The sequence below is a fragment of the Schistocerca piceifrons genome, chromosome 3 (assembly GCF_021461385.2).
Source record: "Schistocerca piceifrons isolate TAMUIC-IGC-003096 chromosome 3, iqSchPice1.1, whole genome shotgun sequence".
In the NCBI taxonomy this organism is placed as follows: Eukaryota; Metazoa; Arthropoda; class Insecta; order Orthoptera; family Acrididae; genus Schistocerca; species Schistocerca piceifrons.
In genome coordinates this window covers 484,453,044-484,470,802 of record NC_060140.1, presented here as the reverse complement: position 1 = coordinate 484,470,802, position 17,759 = coordinate 484,453,044, and the positions used below count along the sequence as shown (strand labels likewise).

Genomic DNA, 17,759 nt, shown 5'->3' with positions numbered 1-17,759 from the left:
GGATGGTCTGGGACATCATTAACAACAGCTGAACATTTATTTTTCAATGACTTCATGATATTTAGGAATTCATTTGGGTCTGCTGGTCTAAGAAACAGGAATAAATTTTTTGCATCAGTATATGAAATTTCTTGGGACTTTATATTCGATAAATTGCCATACTTCTCCTTCATTAATTTACCACCAACTGCAGTACAGTATGGGTTGAAACTGTTGACAACTGTTTTAGCATCAGTGCCATCTGCAGAAATTTTTCTAACAGGGTGCAAGATTCTAAGATCGCCCCTTTTGATATTACTGATTAAACTAGCCTGCATTTTAAAACCTTTTGTCAGACATCTTGTTGAAAGTAGGCATTCTTGAATCAATCTTTTATGCTGATTCTAGGAATATCTACAATTTTTGTCTACCACATCAGGTTTTTACAAAAAATAAGAAGTAATATTTTGATGATTTTCACTTCTGAGCCCACAAATATATTGTAACACACACAGTGAGCTTTTAACCAAAACACATTTAAAAAATGAAATACATTTAAAAAATACTCTTCAGAGCTACCCTAATTTGTTTCGTGACTACCGTGTATAAAAACAAGAACTAAACAATAGTCCATAAATTTTTAAAATTTCGCTTTTTTTTACTTCCTTGTAGAGCCAGGTTAGCTGCCTGTTTTTCAAGGAGTTCCTTGTGGTGGTGGGGGTGGGGGTGGCCATGTATTTAAAAAAATAGTATTTCATCTGAGTCCACAGACGTATCATGGCACTGCACTAAATAGATATCTGAATGTTGTGCTGGGGCAGTAAAAGTTTGAATGGACTTTCAGACCATGATGCACAAATTTTAACACTAGAACACTTTCGTACTCAAACTAATGTCACATATAATTGCAAACTATGTAGGGAAGTTAATCCAAAGGCAATAGAGAGGTTTTTAAAACTCATCAAGGAACAAGAGTGGCAGGATGTTTATAGTGCCGATAACACAGATGACAAACATAATGGTTTTCTTAACACATTTCTCATGCTCTTCCAGAGTTGCTTTCCATTAGAACACTCTAAACAAGGTACTAGCAGTAAAAGGCAGCCTGGGTGGCTGATAGTGGGATAAGGATGTCATGTAGAACAAAGTGGGAATTATATCAGATGTTGGAAGTAGTCACAATCAAGCTACAGTGGCCCATTACAAACAGTATTGTAAGGTGCTTAAAAACGTTATTAGGAAGGCAAAGAGTATGTGGAACGCAAATAGAATAGCTAATTCACAGGATAAAATTAAAACCATAAGGTCAGTTGTGAAGGAAGTGCCTGGCCAACAGCACAAGGTTGACAATATAGTCAGTTCATAGTAATAATATTTCTGTTATTGATAAATCAGATCTATGTACAGTATTTAACAATCATTTTCTGAGAATTGCTGGTGAATAAAATAAAAAATTTAAGTGTTTGCTAAAGTTATTGAAAAGGCTGTGTGTAAGGATAATTGATCATTTTATATAACAGAACTTGCTATCAAATGTACAGTTCAGCTTTAGAAGTCATTTAACAACTGACATGCTATATTCTCTTCTCTGTGAGGTACTGGTTGGGTTAAACAAAAGGTTTCAAATACTAGGAATATTTTTTGATCTAACTAAGGGGTTTGATTGTATTGACCACAAAATATTGCTCCAGAAGTTGGACCATTACGGAATACGGGGAGTAGCTCACAATTGTTTCACCTCTTACTTTAACAAGAGACAGCAAAATGTCATTATTTACAGTGTTGAGAATGGCTGTGATGTGGGGTATGAGTGGTGTACAGTAAATGGGGTGGGTGGGTGGGGGTGTCCCAGGGATCAGTGATGGGGAAACTCCTGTACCTTATTTATACAAATGATATGCCCTCTAGTATTACAGGTAGCTAAAATATTTCTGTTTGCAGATGACACTAGGTTGGTAGTAAAGGATGTTGTGTGCAAACACTGGCTCGGTTTCAAATAGTGCAGTTCATAACATAAGGTCATGGCTTGCAAAAAATAAACTAATGCTAAATCACAGTAAGACTCAATTTTTACAGTTTCTAACACACAATTCAACACAATCTGACATTTCAATTTCACAGAATGGGTATATGATTAGTGAATGTTAACAGTTCAAATTTCTGGGTCGTGGAATGCCCACATTCAGAATCTTGTTCACAGACTGCCATTTTTATTATTTGAATGGTATCTGATGTAAGTGATTGTTTGACATGAAAATTATTCTACTTTGCTTACTTTCATTTGCTTATGCCGTATGGTATTATATTTTGGGATAACTCTTCCCATTCTAAAAGGATATTTTTGGCTCAGAAACGGTTGGTCTGGGTAGTAAGTGGTGTAAGTTTGCAAACCTCTTGTTGACCCCTGTTCACTAGTCTGGGTATTTTGACACGGCCTCTCAATATAAATATTCTTTAATATCATTTCTTGTTAACAATATCAGCTTATTCCCAAGAATAATCAACTTTCACTCAGTTAATATTCAGCAGAAATCCAACCTGCATTTGGATCAGACTCCCTTAAGTCTTGAGCAAAAAGGTGTGCAGTATACTGCTGTATCCATTTTCAATCAGCTACCACCAGAATTTAAAAACCTTAGCAGTAATCCACAAGCTTTCAAATCTAAACTGAAGAGTTTCCTCATGGGTCACTACCATTCTGTTGAGGAGTTCCTTAAATAATTAAGCCGATTCTTATTTTATGTTGTTTATTGCATGTACTTAAACTTATGGCTTGACTTTTTTTGGGTTCATAAATATTTTATTTTTATCTGTCATTCCTTTTATGTTGCAATTTCATGTACTGACATGTTCCATGACCTTCGAGATTTGCTCCTCAATTTGATCCTAAGGAACGTGGCATGTAAATCAATAAAATAAAAAGCCTTGTATACAATGACTGTCTGTCTTCAACATCCAACAGTGTCGACCAACATAGCTGCTGTCCAGTGCCACTGGTACCCCTTTTTCAGATCTCGGCGAAAAGGCTCACTCTGCTCTTCAATATAATGTCCCAAATTTCTGGAAAGTAGTCGACATGTGAGAGTAGAAAGTGACTTTCACACTCATGTTACGCAAGATCTTTGCTATTTCACAAGAAGTTCTCAGTAACTGATCAGAAGGCGGTCATGTACCTTTTCTCTTTTCTTCATCCTTCATCAATTTCTTTATTTGAGGACTAAAAGAATTTCCATCTTTCAGTTTGTCTTGTGTGGTGAAGGAAAATGTTTTGGGAAGGTACTTGACACAGGGTCCAATTTTATTTGTATAGTGAAAACAAGACTTTTTTTGTTCTACAAGCAGTTCATGCAGGATATTTTTTGTTATAGGCACAAAATTTCTTCACTCTGACTGAACTCCCACACTCCTATGTCTTTGCCTTAACTGACTGTCCAATTCGCATAGAAAGCAAAGCATTTTTGTGAACCCAATTTGTCGTCCCAATAGTATCCCAAGAACTTTGAAGTCACTGCAGATAAGCCAAATGTGTTCCTCATCCTGGATACTTATTAAGAGTATCTTGATCTTCTCATACAGCACTTTCATTTGAACTGAATGGGCCAGAAGAACGAGCCCATACACATCTCCATTATGCAGTAACATGCCTTTCAAGCTCCTCATTGAAGAACCTAGAAAATCTCCACTGTGTAGGATATTGTTCAATGCCAGAAGTGCATTAACTTGTTTATGTTGTGCAGTAAACCGAGGACTCGTTACGAGAAAAAAATGAACAAATTCTGTCTCTCTATGTCTGCACCGTGAATAATGTGTTCCTGATTCCAGAAGATTCTTACTTTTTATCTGGGAGCCAAGTAGTTCCGCAGATTCCTTAGGCAACTTCAGATCTAGTATGAAAGCATTTAGTTCACTCTGAGAGAACAGCTACTGAGTGAAGTTGCATTCAGGTTGGCGGACATAACTATCGTCTTCCATAATTACATTAACTTCATTTTCTTCATCTTCTGTCACATTCTCTGCAACAGCTGGAGGAAGAGGAGTACTCAGATCTCCTCCATATACAAACAGGCCTAATGGTTGAATCAATGCTTGAATACACAATTTGTCTCTCATTTCTCAAACTGCACCCCTGAACATTGAAACTAGTGCAGAAATACAATTCATTGAAGACTTCATGAAAGATGATCTGAAAATTTTAGCAGGAAAGAACATTTGCTTAGTGTTAAAGCTTGTTATTTTTTTTTTAAAAAAAAAAAAGCATCAACTGTATATTAATTATGTATTTTGTCAAGTCTCCCATATATGAAGTCAATTACTTTAAATTGTGTGTTATGAGACAATAAACTTCTATTACCCATTCTATTCCATTCTATCCTAAATTTGACAAGAAGTGCACAAAACATACTGTATATCAAATTTTCAAACTGAAATTTGTGACAAGTTAATGGGAAATCTCCAAACATTTCCCCTGAATTCGCTAGCAGAATCAATCTTGAACAGCTTAGGACTGATCCAAGGAAACCCCATCTCTCCGTTTTGCCATATTATTTAGCTGTATTACTGGGCAACAATGCCAACTAAACTGCAGCATTTGTGGCTTTACAATTGTACGTGGTGCTGTGTTCTACCCCACAGCGACGTAAAAGGTCCAGTTTCCTGGAGAATGAATAAATTCCTGTATTCAAATTCTACACATTGCTGTCATTTGATCTGACATATTTCATTACTAATTACATATTTCTTCAATAACTGTAATATTTTCATAATCCAATGAAACACAAGTTTATGCTAAGATTTAAACTGAACTAACAGTCAAAGAGTAAAAGCTTATATCTAACATTCGCTGCATGTGCATAGAGTAAACGAAGCACGCATCACTGGCTACTCCCACATTCCCACACAGCTCTCCCCCCCTCCCTTGAAGTGCGGAGCACACGGGATAAGTGGGTACTTAAACTTGACTTGTCTCCCTGCTCTCGTACAGACAACTTGTTGGTGTGAGGATGAGGGAGCTGGTGTGGGCTGTTGCGTTGTGTTTCCATGTCCTCTTGCCATGGATTCTTCTGCCATATCATGCGTAGTGAGTTCTAAACTTTCTTCCCTCTCATCCTCTGAAGTGTCATCATACTCCAGTTCTAGTAAGACCTATGCTGGTTTTACCCTCTCTATGGACACACTAATATTTTTTGTCATATTGTAAGATGTCTATGGTAGGAGTGTTACGTCATACTATTCAATAAGATCCAGTATATGGAGGTTGTAGTGACGCTCTGACTGAATCTGTGCAGAGCATGACATGTGTACAGTCTGCCAACATTTTATGTACGAAAACTGCTCGCACACCATGTCTAGATACTGTAGGCCTTGTCATTGTTTCCACATGCTGACGGATTTCATGTATCAGTGACGAGAGCTTTGTTGGCATTTGTGATGTGATGGTGGTTAGGTAATCTGCTGGGATTCTCAATGGTTCCCCATACACCAATTCCGCCACTCAGGCACCGATGTCCGTCTTGTATGTGGTCCGTAATCCATGGAGAACCAATGCTAATGCTTCTGTCCTGTTTCTCTGACGACACATGAGAGCTGCCTTTAATGTCCTGTGCCACCTCTCCACCATACCAATGCTTGCTGGATGGTAGCTTCTTGTATGGTGGTACTGGAACCCACATAAATTAGTTAGCTCACTGAATAGACTAGACTCTAACTGGCGACCTTGATCTGTTGTGATATGAAGGGGGCACTCAAAGTGAGCTAGCCATTGCGAGAGAAACGCTTTTGCAACAAATTCAGCCACTATGTCAACGATCAGAATTGCCTCCGCCCATCTTGTGCATCTGTCTACCACTGTTAACAAATACTTATAGCCATCTGAAACTGGGAGTGGACCCACTAAGTCCAGATGGACATGGGCAAATCTTGCTGCTGATCCTGTGAAATTCCCTATTTTCGCGTGAATGTGTCATCATAGTTTGCAGCACTGCCAAGTGTAGGCATGTGCGAGCCCATTCCCTGGTGTCCTTTTTAATTGATGGCCAGACAAAATGTGCTGTCAGTAACTTAATCGTGGCAGTTACCCCTTGGTGTGCCAGACCATGAATACTGTCATATGCCGCATTACAAAATTGTTGTGGAATGTATGGGCACAGCTTCTGCCATGATATATCCCACCATAACTTAAGCCTTCTTTCTGTCATGAGTATCGGCTGTAAGTGTAACCCTGTTGTGTGATCAGCCAACAACTTATGTAGATCCAGATCCGCTTCCTGTGATGTCGAGAGGTCTTCATAATTTACTGTGATGGTCACACCCAAACATGAGAAAAGTAAACTGCAACCAGATTCTCCACACTTCTGATGTGCCTTATATCTATGGTGAATTGACTGACAAATTCAATGTGCCAGAACTGCCTTGGCAAGCACTTATAGCTGATGTTGCTGAAACCTGACACTAAAGGTTTATGATCAGTGAAAATTTTTACTGGCCAGGCTTTCATATATTGGCAACAACGGTCTGTCATATGCACTGCATTTTGCCTGTCGGAGTTGCAGTTTCTTTGAGAACAATCAAAGAGGTTGCCAATGTCCATTGACTTGGTGTTGCAAGGCTGCACCAATTGCAGCCTGGTTGGCATCTACAACAATACTCAATGGTGTTACAGGTATGGGGTGTGTGAGTAACACTGCCTCCTCTAAGCTTCTTTGATAATCGCCAAAAGCTTTGGTCATTTCTGGTGTCCATTGCAGATTTCGCTTTCCTGTGGTATTACTGCCAGCCAGTGCACTCTTAAGCGGGGCTTGTGGTTGAGTGGTAATTGCTAAACGATGGCGGTAAAAATTTATTGTACCGAGATAGTGCCCAAGTTGTTCGTAATCTTTAGGTTTGGGTAAGTTGTGCAACATGTCTATCTTCTCTGGTAATGGCTGTATACTGTCAGCTGAAACTATATAGCTGAGTAAAATTACTTGACTCTTGCTCACAATGTATTTGCGCTCATTTAATACTTCTCCATATTTATCGAACCACTGTCATACCTCTCGAATTTGTCTATCATGTGATTGCATATCCTCTGAGAATACCAAAATATCATCCAGATATGCATAACAGGAAGATAATCCCTGGAGCAATTCATCAATGAATCTTTGACATGATTGGGCCGCATTTTTGAGTCCGAATGGCGTAAACATAAATTGGAATAGCCCATCTTTGCCATGTCAGCTGGAGCCACACGAATCTGATTGTATGCCTTATGACAATCCAGTACTGAAATACTTTTGCACCCACTAGAGTGTAGGTAAACTCTTGAATGTTTGGTATGGGGTACTTGTCTGAGATTGTTCTCACATTCAGTCGGTGGTAGTCGCCACAGGGATGCCATGTGCTGTCTTTCTTGCGCACTAGGTGGAGAGGGGACGCCCAAGAACAGTCAGACCTTCTAATTAATCCAGCCTGGAGTATCTTCTCAAATATCGCTTTTGTCTCCGCTAATCTGTCTGGGGCTAAAAACTACGGACACGTCTTGATACTGGCAGACCTTGGGTAGTGTGTGTATAATGCACTGTATTATGTTTAACTACTAAGAGTCTTTATTGCTTCTTGTTGGGGGAGACCATATAGCTGAACTAATGGCTCCTCATGCAACAACCTCTGCCACACTGCACCAAAAACCTTTTATCATGCCCCGATTTGATCTGGTAGTAAGAGAGTTATTTGCCAAGTCCAAGGTAAGTGCAAAATGAGATGAGAAATCTGCACCTAAGATCAGCTGTAAAATATCTGGCACTATAAGAGTCCACTTGTAACGGGTAGCTAAAACAATATCTATCATGAGCTCTTTATAACCTTATGTGTTTATACTTGAATTATTAACTGCTGTTGTTGTTGTTGTGGTCTTCAGTCCTGAGACTGGTTTGATGCAGCTCTCCATGCTACTCTATCCTGTGCAAGCTTTTTCATCTCCCAGTACCTACTGCAACCTACATCCTTCTGAATCTGCTTAGTGTATTCATCTCTTGGTCTCCCTCTACGATTTTTACCCTCCACGCTGCCCTCCAATACTAAACTGGTGATCCCTTGATGCCTCAGAACATGTCCTACCAACCGATCCCTTCCTCTGGTCAAGTTGTGCCACAAACTTCTCTTCTCCCCAATCCTATTCAATACTTCCTCATTAGTTATGTGATCTACCCATCTAATCTTCAGCATTCTTCTGTAGCACCACATTTCGAAAGCTTCTATTCTCTTCTTGTCCAAACTATTTATCGTCCATGTTTCACTTCCATACATGGCTACACTCCATACGAATACTTTCAGAAATGACTTCCTGACACTTAAATCAATACTGGATGTTAACAAATTTCTCTTCTTCAGAAACGCTTTCCTTGCCATTGCCAGTCTACATTTTATATCCTCTCTACTTCGACCATCATCAGTTATTTTGCTCCCCAAATAGCAAAACTCCTTTAGTACTTTAAGTGCCTCATTTCCTAATCTAATTCCCTCAGCATCACCCGACTTAATTAAACTACATTCCATTATCCTTGTTTTGCTTTTGTTGATGTTCATCTTATATCCTCCTTTCAAGACACTGTCCATTCCATTCAACTGCTCTTCCAAGTCCTTTGCTGTCTCTGACAGAATTACAATGTCATCGGCGAACCTCAAAGTTTTTATTTCTTCTCCATGAATTTTAATACCTACTCCGAATTTTTCTTTTGTTTCCTTTACTGCTTGCTCAATATACAGATTGAACAACATCGGGGAGAGGCTACAACCCTGTCTTACTCCCTTCCCAACCACTGCTTCCCTTTCGTGTCCCTCGACTCTTATAACTGCCATCTGGTTTCTGTACAAATTGTAAATAGCCTTTCGCTCCCTGTATTTTACCCCTGCCACCTTCAGAATTTAAAAGAGAGTATTCCAGTCAACATTGTCAAAAGCTTTCTCTAAGTCTACAAATGCTAGAAATTTAGGTTTGCTTTCCTTAATCTTTCTTCTAAGATAAGTCGTAAGGTCAGTATTGCCTCACGTGTTCCAGTGTTTCTACGGAATCCAAACTGATCTTCCCCGAGGTTGGCTTCTACTAGTTTTTCCATTCGTCTGTAAAGAATTCGTGTTAGTATTTTGCAGCTGTGACTTATTAAGCTGATAGTTCGGTAATTTTCACATCTGTCAACACCTGCTTTCTTTGGGATTGGAATTATTATATTCTTCTTGAAGTCTGAGGGTATTTCGCCTGTTTCATACATCTTGCTCACCAGATGGTAGAGTTTTGTCAGGACTGGCTCTCCCACGGCCGTCAGTAGTTCCAATGGAATATTGTCTACTCCGGGGGCCTTGTTTCGACTCAGGTCTTTCAGTGCTCTGTCAAACTCTTCACGCAGTATCATATCTCCCATTTCATCTTCATCTACATCCTCTTCCATTTCCATAATATTGTCCTCAAGTACATCGCCCTTGTACTGACCCTCTATATACTCCTTCCACCTTTCTGCTTTCCCTTCTTTGCTTAGAACTGGGTTTCCATCTGAGCTCTTGATATTCATACAAGTCGTTCTCTTATCTCCAAAGGTCTCTTTAATTTTCCTGTAGGCGGTATCTATCTTACCCCTAGTGAGATAGGCCTCTACATCCTTACATTTGTCCTCTAGCCATCCCTGCTTAGCCATTTTTCACTTCCTGTCGATCTCATTTTTGAGACGTTTGTATTCCTTTTTGCCTGTTTCACTTACTGCATTTTTATATTTTCTCCTTTCATCAATTAAATTCAATATTTCTTCTGTTACCCAAGGATTTCTACTAGCCCTCGTCTTTTTACCTACTTGATCCTCTGCTGCCTTCACTACTTCATCCCTCAAAGCTACCCATTCTTCTTCTACTGTATTTATTTCCCCCATTCCTGTCAATTGCTCCCTTATGCTCTCCCTGAATCTCTGTACAATCTCTGGTTCTTTCAGTTTATCCAGGTCCCATCTCCTTAAATTCCCACCTTTTTGCAGTTTCTTCAGTTTTAATCTACAGGTCATAACCAATAGATTGTGGTCAGAGTCCACATCTGCCCCTGGAAATGTCTTACAATTTAAAACCTGGTTCCTAAATCTCTGTCTTACCATTATATAATCGATCCGATACCTTTTAGTATCTCCAGGGTTCTTCCATGTATACAACCTTCTTTCATGATTCTTAAACCAAGTGTTAGCTATGATTATGCTGTGCTCTGTGCAAAATTCTACCAGGCGGCTTCCTCTTTCATTTCTGTCCCCCAATCCATATTCACCTACTATGTTTCCTTCTCTCCTTTTTCCTACACTCGAATTCCAGTCACCCGTGACTATTAAATTTTCGTCTCCCTTCACAATCTGAATAATTTCTTTTATTTCATCATACATTTCTTCAATTTCTTCGTCATCTGCAGAGCTAGTTGGCATATAAACATGTACTACTGTAGTAGGTGTGGGCTTCGTATCTATCTTGGCCACAATAATGCGTTCACTATGCTGTTTGTAGTAGCTTACCCGCATTCCTATTTTCCTATTCATTATTAAACCTACTCCTGCATTACCCCTATTTGATTTTGTGTTTATAACCCTGTAGTCACCTGACCAGAAGTCTTGTTCCTCCTGCCACCGAACTTCACTAATTCCCACTATATCTAACTTCAACCTATCCATTTCCCTTTTTAAATTTTCTAACCTACCTGCCCGATTAAGGGATCTGACATTCCACGCTCCGATCCGTAGAACGCCAGTTTTCTTTCTCCTGATAACGACATCCTCTTGAGTAGTCCCCGCCCGGAGATCCGAATGGGGGACTATTTTACCTCCTGAATATTTTACCCAAGAGGACGCCATCATCATGTAATCATACAGTAAAGCTGCATGCCCTCGGGAAAAATTACGGCTGTAGTTTCCCCTTGCTTTCAGCCGTTCGCAGTACCAGCACAGCAAGGCCGTTTTGGTTATTGTTACAAGGCCAGATCAGTCAATCATCCAGACTGTTGCCCTTGCAACTACTGAAAAGGCTGCTGCCCCTCTTCAGGAACCACATGTTTGTCTGGCCTCTCAACAGATACCCCTCCGTTGTGGTTGCACCTACGGTACGGCTATATGTATCGCTGAGGCACGCAAGCCTCCCCACCAACGGCAAGGTCCATGGTTCATGGGGGGTATTAACTGACTGCTATCAGTTTTTTTTAAAAAACGTAGAGGGAGACCAAGAGATGAATACATTAAGCAGATTCAGAAGGATGTAGGTTGCGGTAGGTACAGGGAGATGAAGACGCTTGCACAGGATAGAGTAGCACGGAGAGCTGCATCAAACTAGTCTCAGGACTGAAGACCACACCAACAGCAATCAATATCAAAGGCTCCCGTGTGTCCTTGTTAACAAAGCTCGAGGCCAGCAAGGTACTCACTTCCGAGCCAGTGTCCATCAGGAAGTTGAGGCCTGCGAGTCAATCAACCACTTGTAATCTGTGTGATGTTAGCTTACACTCCCAGGATGATGCAGAGTGACATAAAGGTACAGCACATGGGAAGTCTTCAAGTGCCTTACCTTGACTGTGCATGTTGCTACCTGCAACTGTCAACTGGTTCCTCATTCGTATATGGCACATACGTGAGTTCCGCAACCCGTGGTGCCCAAGGCATGCTGCCCTCGTCATTTGGGTGTCCACAAGGTTTTGTGCCTCTCGTAGTTTGTGGCCTGAATCTTCTGTGATACCAGCAAAAATTGTCGGCGTGAGCTTGATTGAGTTTGGAGTGTGACCTCTTCTTGTTACTGGTGGACTTGGTGGACGTCTGGAGCTCCAAGTTATGTAGCCCAGTAGCCATATTTTCTATTGCATCTTGCCGTTTCCTGATTCCCTCAGTGATGCCTGGTTTTTGTCTGTAACATGTGGCTGCACAGCTTAACTTCGATTCTTCTAACCATTCCGATGAGTCATTATTAGCTTCCATTGCAGAGGTGGCAGATGATGTTGCTACGGACACTACGGGTGTTGACTGTAGAGTAGCAAAAGCTTTGTCAGCTATTTGCAGTTGCTTGTCAAGAGACTGTCCTTCATACGCAATCAGTGTCAGTTGAACTTGATGAGGAAGCTGCTTCGCCAGACGTGCAGTAACAATTCATTGGATATCATGCTTTGGATATCATGCTTGTGTGAACTGTAGTGTGTAAATGTCTCAGAAATTCAGATTGACTTCTGTCCCCGTGTTTCTCCTGATACATCACCTGGGAAAGACGCTAATCAGGTAATTTCGTGCAGTGAGCGATCAACACCTTTTTAAGTGTGGTGTATGACTGTTGGAGCAGTAGATGTATGATCATATCAGAGACTATTGCTGTTGCCCTCTGATCCAGGTTGCTAGTTGCGAGAGTGAATTTTTCGCAGTCTTTGGTTATGCATTGTTGCTAGAAGATATTCTCCATTATCGCAAACCATATGTCTGTTTGCGGAGGCGTGAATGGAGGTGCTCTTAATTGCAACTGCGGCGCGGTTGATAACGGTGCATTCATGCGTGAAAAATCTTCAACATGTAAGTATGCTCATGGTGTGGCTGCTACTATCGGAGTTTGCAAATTCATGGATTCTGTTTTGCTATCTTTCTTCAGTGTTGCAAGCTCCAAAAGCCCAACCTTTTGCTTTAGCCGTTGTATCTAATCATTTGTTGCCTGCAGAATTTTGTTTGCTTCTTCCATCTTTGGCAAAACTGCTGCACAATATTAAGTTGCAAAACCTTTTCTTATTTTTCCCTGGGTCACCAATTATGTAAGCAACAAATTAAACCCACATACAGCTTTGCATAAAATGCTGTATTTTTCAAATTTGGAAAAGAAAACTAACTGAACTAACAGTCAAAGAGTAAAAACTTAAATCTAACGGTCGCTGCACTTGCATGGAGTAAACAATGCATGCATCACTGGCTACTCATGTTCTTACACTGTCATGGGTGATTACCTTGATGGTCTCCATTCCTTTATGGCCATTTAATTGGAATTTGCTACTTTCAGTTTATCCACAAATCATTCTCATTGCTGCTGGAACACACGTTACAGCTAAATCATAACAGTTAGCAGTTTCACCATGAAAGGGCTCCATCACACATTACGCCAATCATTTTGAATCATCTCTACAATACTTATCTTTGTAAATGGATCAGAAAGAGAGGACCTGTCTCCTAACACACCAGCTAATATATCCTGATGTCAATAAACTTTTTCTTGACTGGCTATTTCAAATAATCATGAATGAAAAGAAATTGGAAAATCCTGATCACCTTCAACAGCTTCTTACTGAAGCCTTGGAGTCTAAAAAAAAAAAAAAAAAAAAAAAAAAAAAAAAAAAAAAAAAAAAAAAAAAATCAACATGCTGGACTGTCCTCACAACTTTGTGCAGTTTTATTCACTACAGAGATCACCATCAGCTTCGAGGAGGGAGGGAAAGCTACCCCTACCCACATCCACACCTACTACACAACCTACACAAAGAAAGAATTTGAGCTCTCATGATGCTAAGAAACTGGTTGTCATTAAGTACTACCATGCAAATGTACCTATAAAGTGTGACAAGTTTCATAAGAGACTTGTGACTCAGTGGACTGGATGAGCAGTTTACTACACACGTTCTTATGCTCCATTGGAAAGAAAAATAAAAAGTATGAAGCTCTTCCACATCTCCATAAAAAAATGTGGAAATGTTTTGATTAGTGAAAGGAATGAATGCAGCCACACGTGGACATAAACTGGTTCTACTTTCAAGACAACTATCACTAGGTGAATACACAAGTATTCTGTGCTACTACAGACTTGTTCCTCTGGTTTTATGATATTTTCTGGCAGAGCTCAGAGACACATACACAGTAAAGTTTTCATACACAGCCAGTGAGTAGATCAATGAATTATGTCACAGCATATGAACACAGTAAAAGGTCAACAAATAGTTAAGCACTAATTTTTCATTACAGGTAAGTGATTAGTAATCCAAGTAGTCTCAGTTCTTTTGCATCGACATAATCTGATGGCCATCTTTTAAACTTTCACAAAACAATGCATTTAAAAATTATTTTTCTGGAATGAATTGTTTTACTGTTTCTCAAAATATTCACCAATAAACTTTATAAGCTTTTCCATGCATTCAAACCAATTCTAGCTTTTATTTCCCAATAAAATTCTTCTGAGTGAGCGACTGCATCATGTTGTTGTTGTTGTTGTGGTCTTCAGTCCTGAGACTGGTTTGATGCAGCTCTCCATGCTACTCTATCCTGTGCAAGCTTCTTCATCTCCCAGTACCTACTGCAACCTACATCCTTCTGAATCTGCTTAGTGTATTCATCTCTTGGTCTCCCTCTACAATTTTTACCCTCCACGCTGCCCTCCAATGCTAAATTTGTGATCCCTCAATGCCTCAAAACATGTCCTACCAACCGATCCCTTCTTCTAGTCAAGTTGTGCCACAAACTCCTCTTCTCCCCCATCCTACTCAATACCTCCTCATTAGTTATGTGATCTACCCACCTTATCTTCAGCATTCTTCTGTGGCACCACATTTCGAAAGCTTCTATTCTCTTCTTGTCCAAACTAGTTATCGTCCATGTTTCACTTCCATACATGGCTACACTCCATACAAATACTTTCAGAAACGACTTCCTGACACTTAAATCCATACTCGGTGTTAACAAATTTCTCTTCTTGAGAAACGCTTTCCTTGCCATTGCCAGTCTACATTTTATATCCTCTCTGCTTCGACCATGATCGGTTATTTTACTCCCTAAATAGCAAAACTCCTTTACTACTTTAAGTGTATCATTTCCTAATCTAATTCCCTCAGCATCACCCGACTTAATTTGACTACATTCCATTATCCACGTTTTGCTTTTGTTGATGTTCATCTTATATCCTCCTTTCAAGACACTGTCTATTCCGTTCAACTGCTCTTCCAAATCCTTTGCTGTCTCTGACAGAATTACAATGTCATCGGCGAACCTCAACGTTTTTATTTCTTCTCCATGAATTTTAATACCTACTCCAAATTTTTCTTTTGTTTCCTTTACTGCTTGCTCAATATACAGATTGAACAACATCGGGGAGAGGCTACAACCCTGTCTTACTCCCTTCCCAACTACTGCTTCCCTTTCATGTCCCTCGACTCTCATAACTGCCATCTGGTTTCTGTACAAACTGTAAATAGCCTTTCGCTCCCTGTATTTTACCCCTGCCACCTTCAGAATTTAAAAGAGAGTATTCCAGTTAACATTGTCAAAAGCTTTCTCTAAGTCTACAAATGCTAGAAACGTAAGATTGCCTTTTCTTAATCTTTCTTCTAAGGTAAGTCGTAAGGTCAGTATTGCCTCATGTGTTCCAACATTTCTACGGAATCCCAACTGATCTTCCCCGAGGTCGGCTTCTACCAGTTTTTCCATTCATCTGTAAAGAATTCGCGTTAGTATTTTGCAGCTGTGACTTATTAAACTGATAGTTCGGTAATTTTCACATCTGTCAACACCTGCTTTCTTTGGAATTGGAATTATTATATTCTTCTTGAAGTCTGAGGGTATTTCACCTGTCTCATACATCATGCTCACCAGATGGTAGAGTTTTGTCAGGACTGGCTCTCCCGAGGCCATCAGTAGTTCTAATGGAATGTTGTCTACTCCCGGAGCCTTGTTTCGACTCAGGTCTTTCAGTGCTCTATCAAACTCTTCACACAGTATCTTATCTCCCATTTCGTCTTCATCTACATCCTCTTCCATTTCCATAATATTGTCCTCAAGTACACTGCCCTTGTATAAACCCTCTATATACTCCTTCCACCTTTCTGCCTTCCCTTCTTTGCTTAGAACTGGGTTGCCATCTGAGCTCTTGATATTCATGCAAGTGGTTCTCTTATCTCCAAAGGTCTCTTTAATTTTCCTGTAGGCAGTATCCATCTTACCCCTAGTGAGACAAGCCTCTACATCCTTACATTTGTCCTCTAGCCATCCCTGCTTAGCCATTTTGCACTTCCTGTCGATATCATTTTTGAGACGTTTGTATTCCTTTTTGCCTGCTTCATTTACTACATTTTTATATTTTCTCCTTTCATCAATTAAATTCAATATTTCTTCAGTTACCCAAGGATTTCTATTAGCCCTCGTCTTTTTACCTACTTGATCGTCTGCTGCCTTCACTACTTCATCCCTCAGAGCTACCCATTCTTCTTCTACTGTATTTCTTTCCCCCATTCCTGTCAACTGTTCCCTTATGCTCTCCCTGAAACTCTCTACAACCTCTGATTCTTTCGGTTTATCCAGGTCCCATCTCCTTAAATTCCCACCTTTTTGCAGTTTCTTCAGTTTCAATCTGCAGTTCATAGCCAATAGATTGTGGTCAGAATCCACATCTGCCCCAGGAAATGTCGTACAATTTAAAACCTGGTTCCTAAATCTCTGTCTTACCATTATATAACCTATCTGATGACTGCATCATATATGATAAAAATTCCAATGTTTTGGCTGTGATTGCAGGCAGCCTTCATGATGGTAGTCTCCCTACATTCTTTCAATTCTGGAAATATTTTTTTCACTTTGATGTTGGTACCTTACCTTAAATTCATGGTTTTGGGAGAATTCAGCAGTGATGGAAAGTGTGATATAAGTGTCTTTTGTTTGACATAAAGTAACTAAAAGAAGTTACTGGTCATTGAATCAGATGAATACAATAATGAGACAGTAATTTGATTTTATTTTCTGTAAGTGATCAGTTGTTTGACTTGCTGTGTAACAGCTGGCATTGTCATGATGACTGATGCCTGGTATTTAGTTGTTTTTGCCAATTTTGTTGATAACATGTGACAAACAATTTGTTTTACACCATTCAGCATAAACTATCCTTTGGGTCTCTAAAGCAATGTCCAATGTAACCAAAGAAATAAAGAAATGCACAACCATTTCTTTTTTGAAAGAGTTTTATAAATGAACCAATTCTGTTGGTTTCAGTTCATCTTTGAACAGCCATACAATTGATAGCTGCTTAGTTTCTGATTATAATAAATTTATTCAAGTTTTCTCTCCTGTAACAACACTGTGAAAAGATTTTGCATTCTGTTAATTAATTTTTTGAGCGTTTCCTTGTACCACTTGACATGAGCCTGGTTTTGAGCTCTGGTCAAAGTCTGCAGAATTCACTGGCAACAGACCTTCCACATTCAAATTTTCATACAAAATCTAATATACTGCTGTTTTTATTATGCCTAATGTTGTCCGTATTTCACTGTAAGTTACTTGCCGATTGTCTTCAATTGTGTTGTGCACATCATCAACATTTTTGGAACATAACAATTTTTAGTCGAATTTCACAAAAATTCTTCTCCTACTGAAGCACAACCATGACTAAATTCCACAAGCCAATTGTAAGCACTCCTTTCTTAAGGTTATTGATCCCTGTTAAATCTCTTCAAAAACTTAAAAGGCAATCTTCATATAACGTGTAGCTTTGTGTTACTTTGTGGTTTTGATGAATGTCCTAGTCACCTCTGAAATATTTTTTTTTCCTTGTTTGTTTTAACTTACCTAGCAAGGTGAGATTAGATTCCAGACGACTGAAAGATTCTCGTAATTTACGTTCTCGGCCCTCCACAGCAAGTTCTGCTTCCACATGACTTCTTTGCCATTCAAGGAATTCAGCATCAGTTAAAGTTCGTCTTGCCATCACCAGCACTCTTAGACCTTGTCTGGCGTAAGAGTTCAGATGCTGCTGAGTACGAAATATATGCTGCTGCATAACCACATCATCTGAAACGATCATGA

General features: G+C 39.6%; 1 protein-coding gene across 3 annotated transcripts in view; it reads right to left on the bottom strand.

Annotated features, from left to right (window-relative positions):
* The window catches only part of LOC124788426 (phospholipid-transporting ATPase VA), a 344,887-nt gene that overhangs the window by 26,938 nt on the left and 300,190 nt on the right, over positions 1-17,759 (bottom strand). For all 3 annotated transcript variants that reach the window (XM_047255695.1, XM_047255693.1, XM_047255696.1), the window contains one exon: positions 17,523-17,744. In XM_047255695.1, the coding sequence (XP_047111651.1) occupies positions 17,523-17,744 (222 nt within the window). The remainder of the gene's footprint in view (positions 1-17,522; positions 17,745-17,759) is intronic.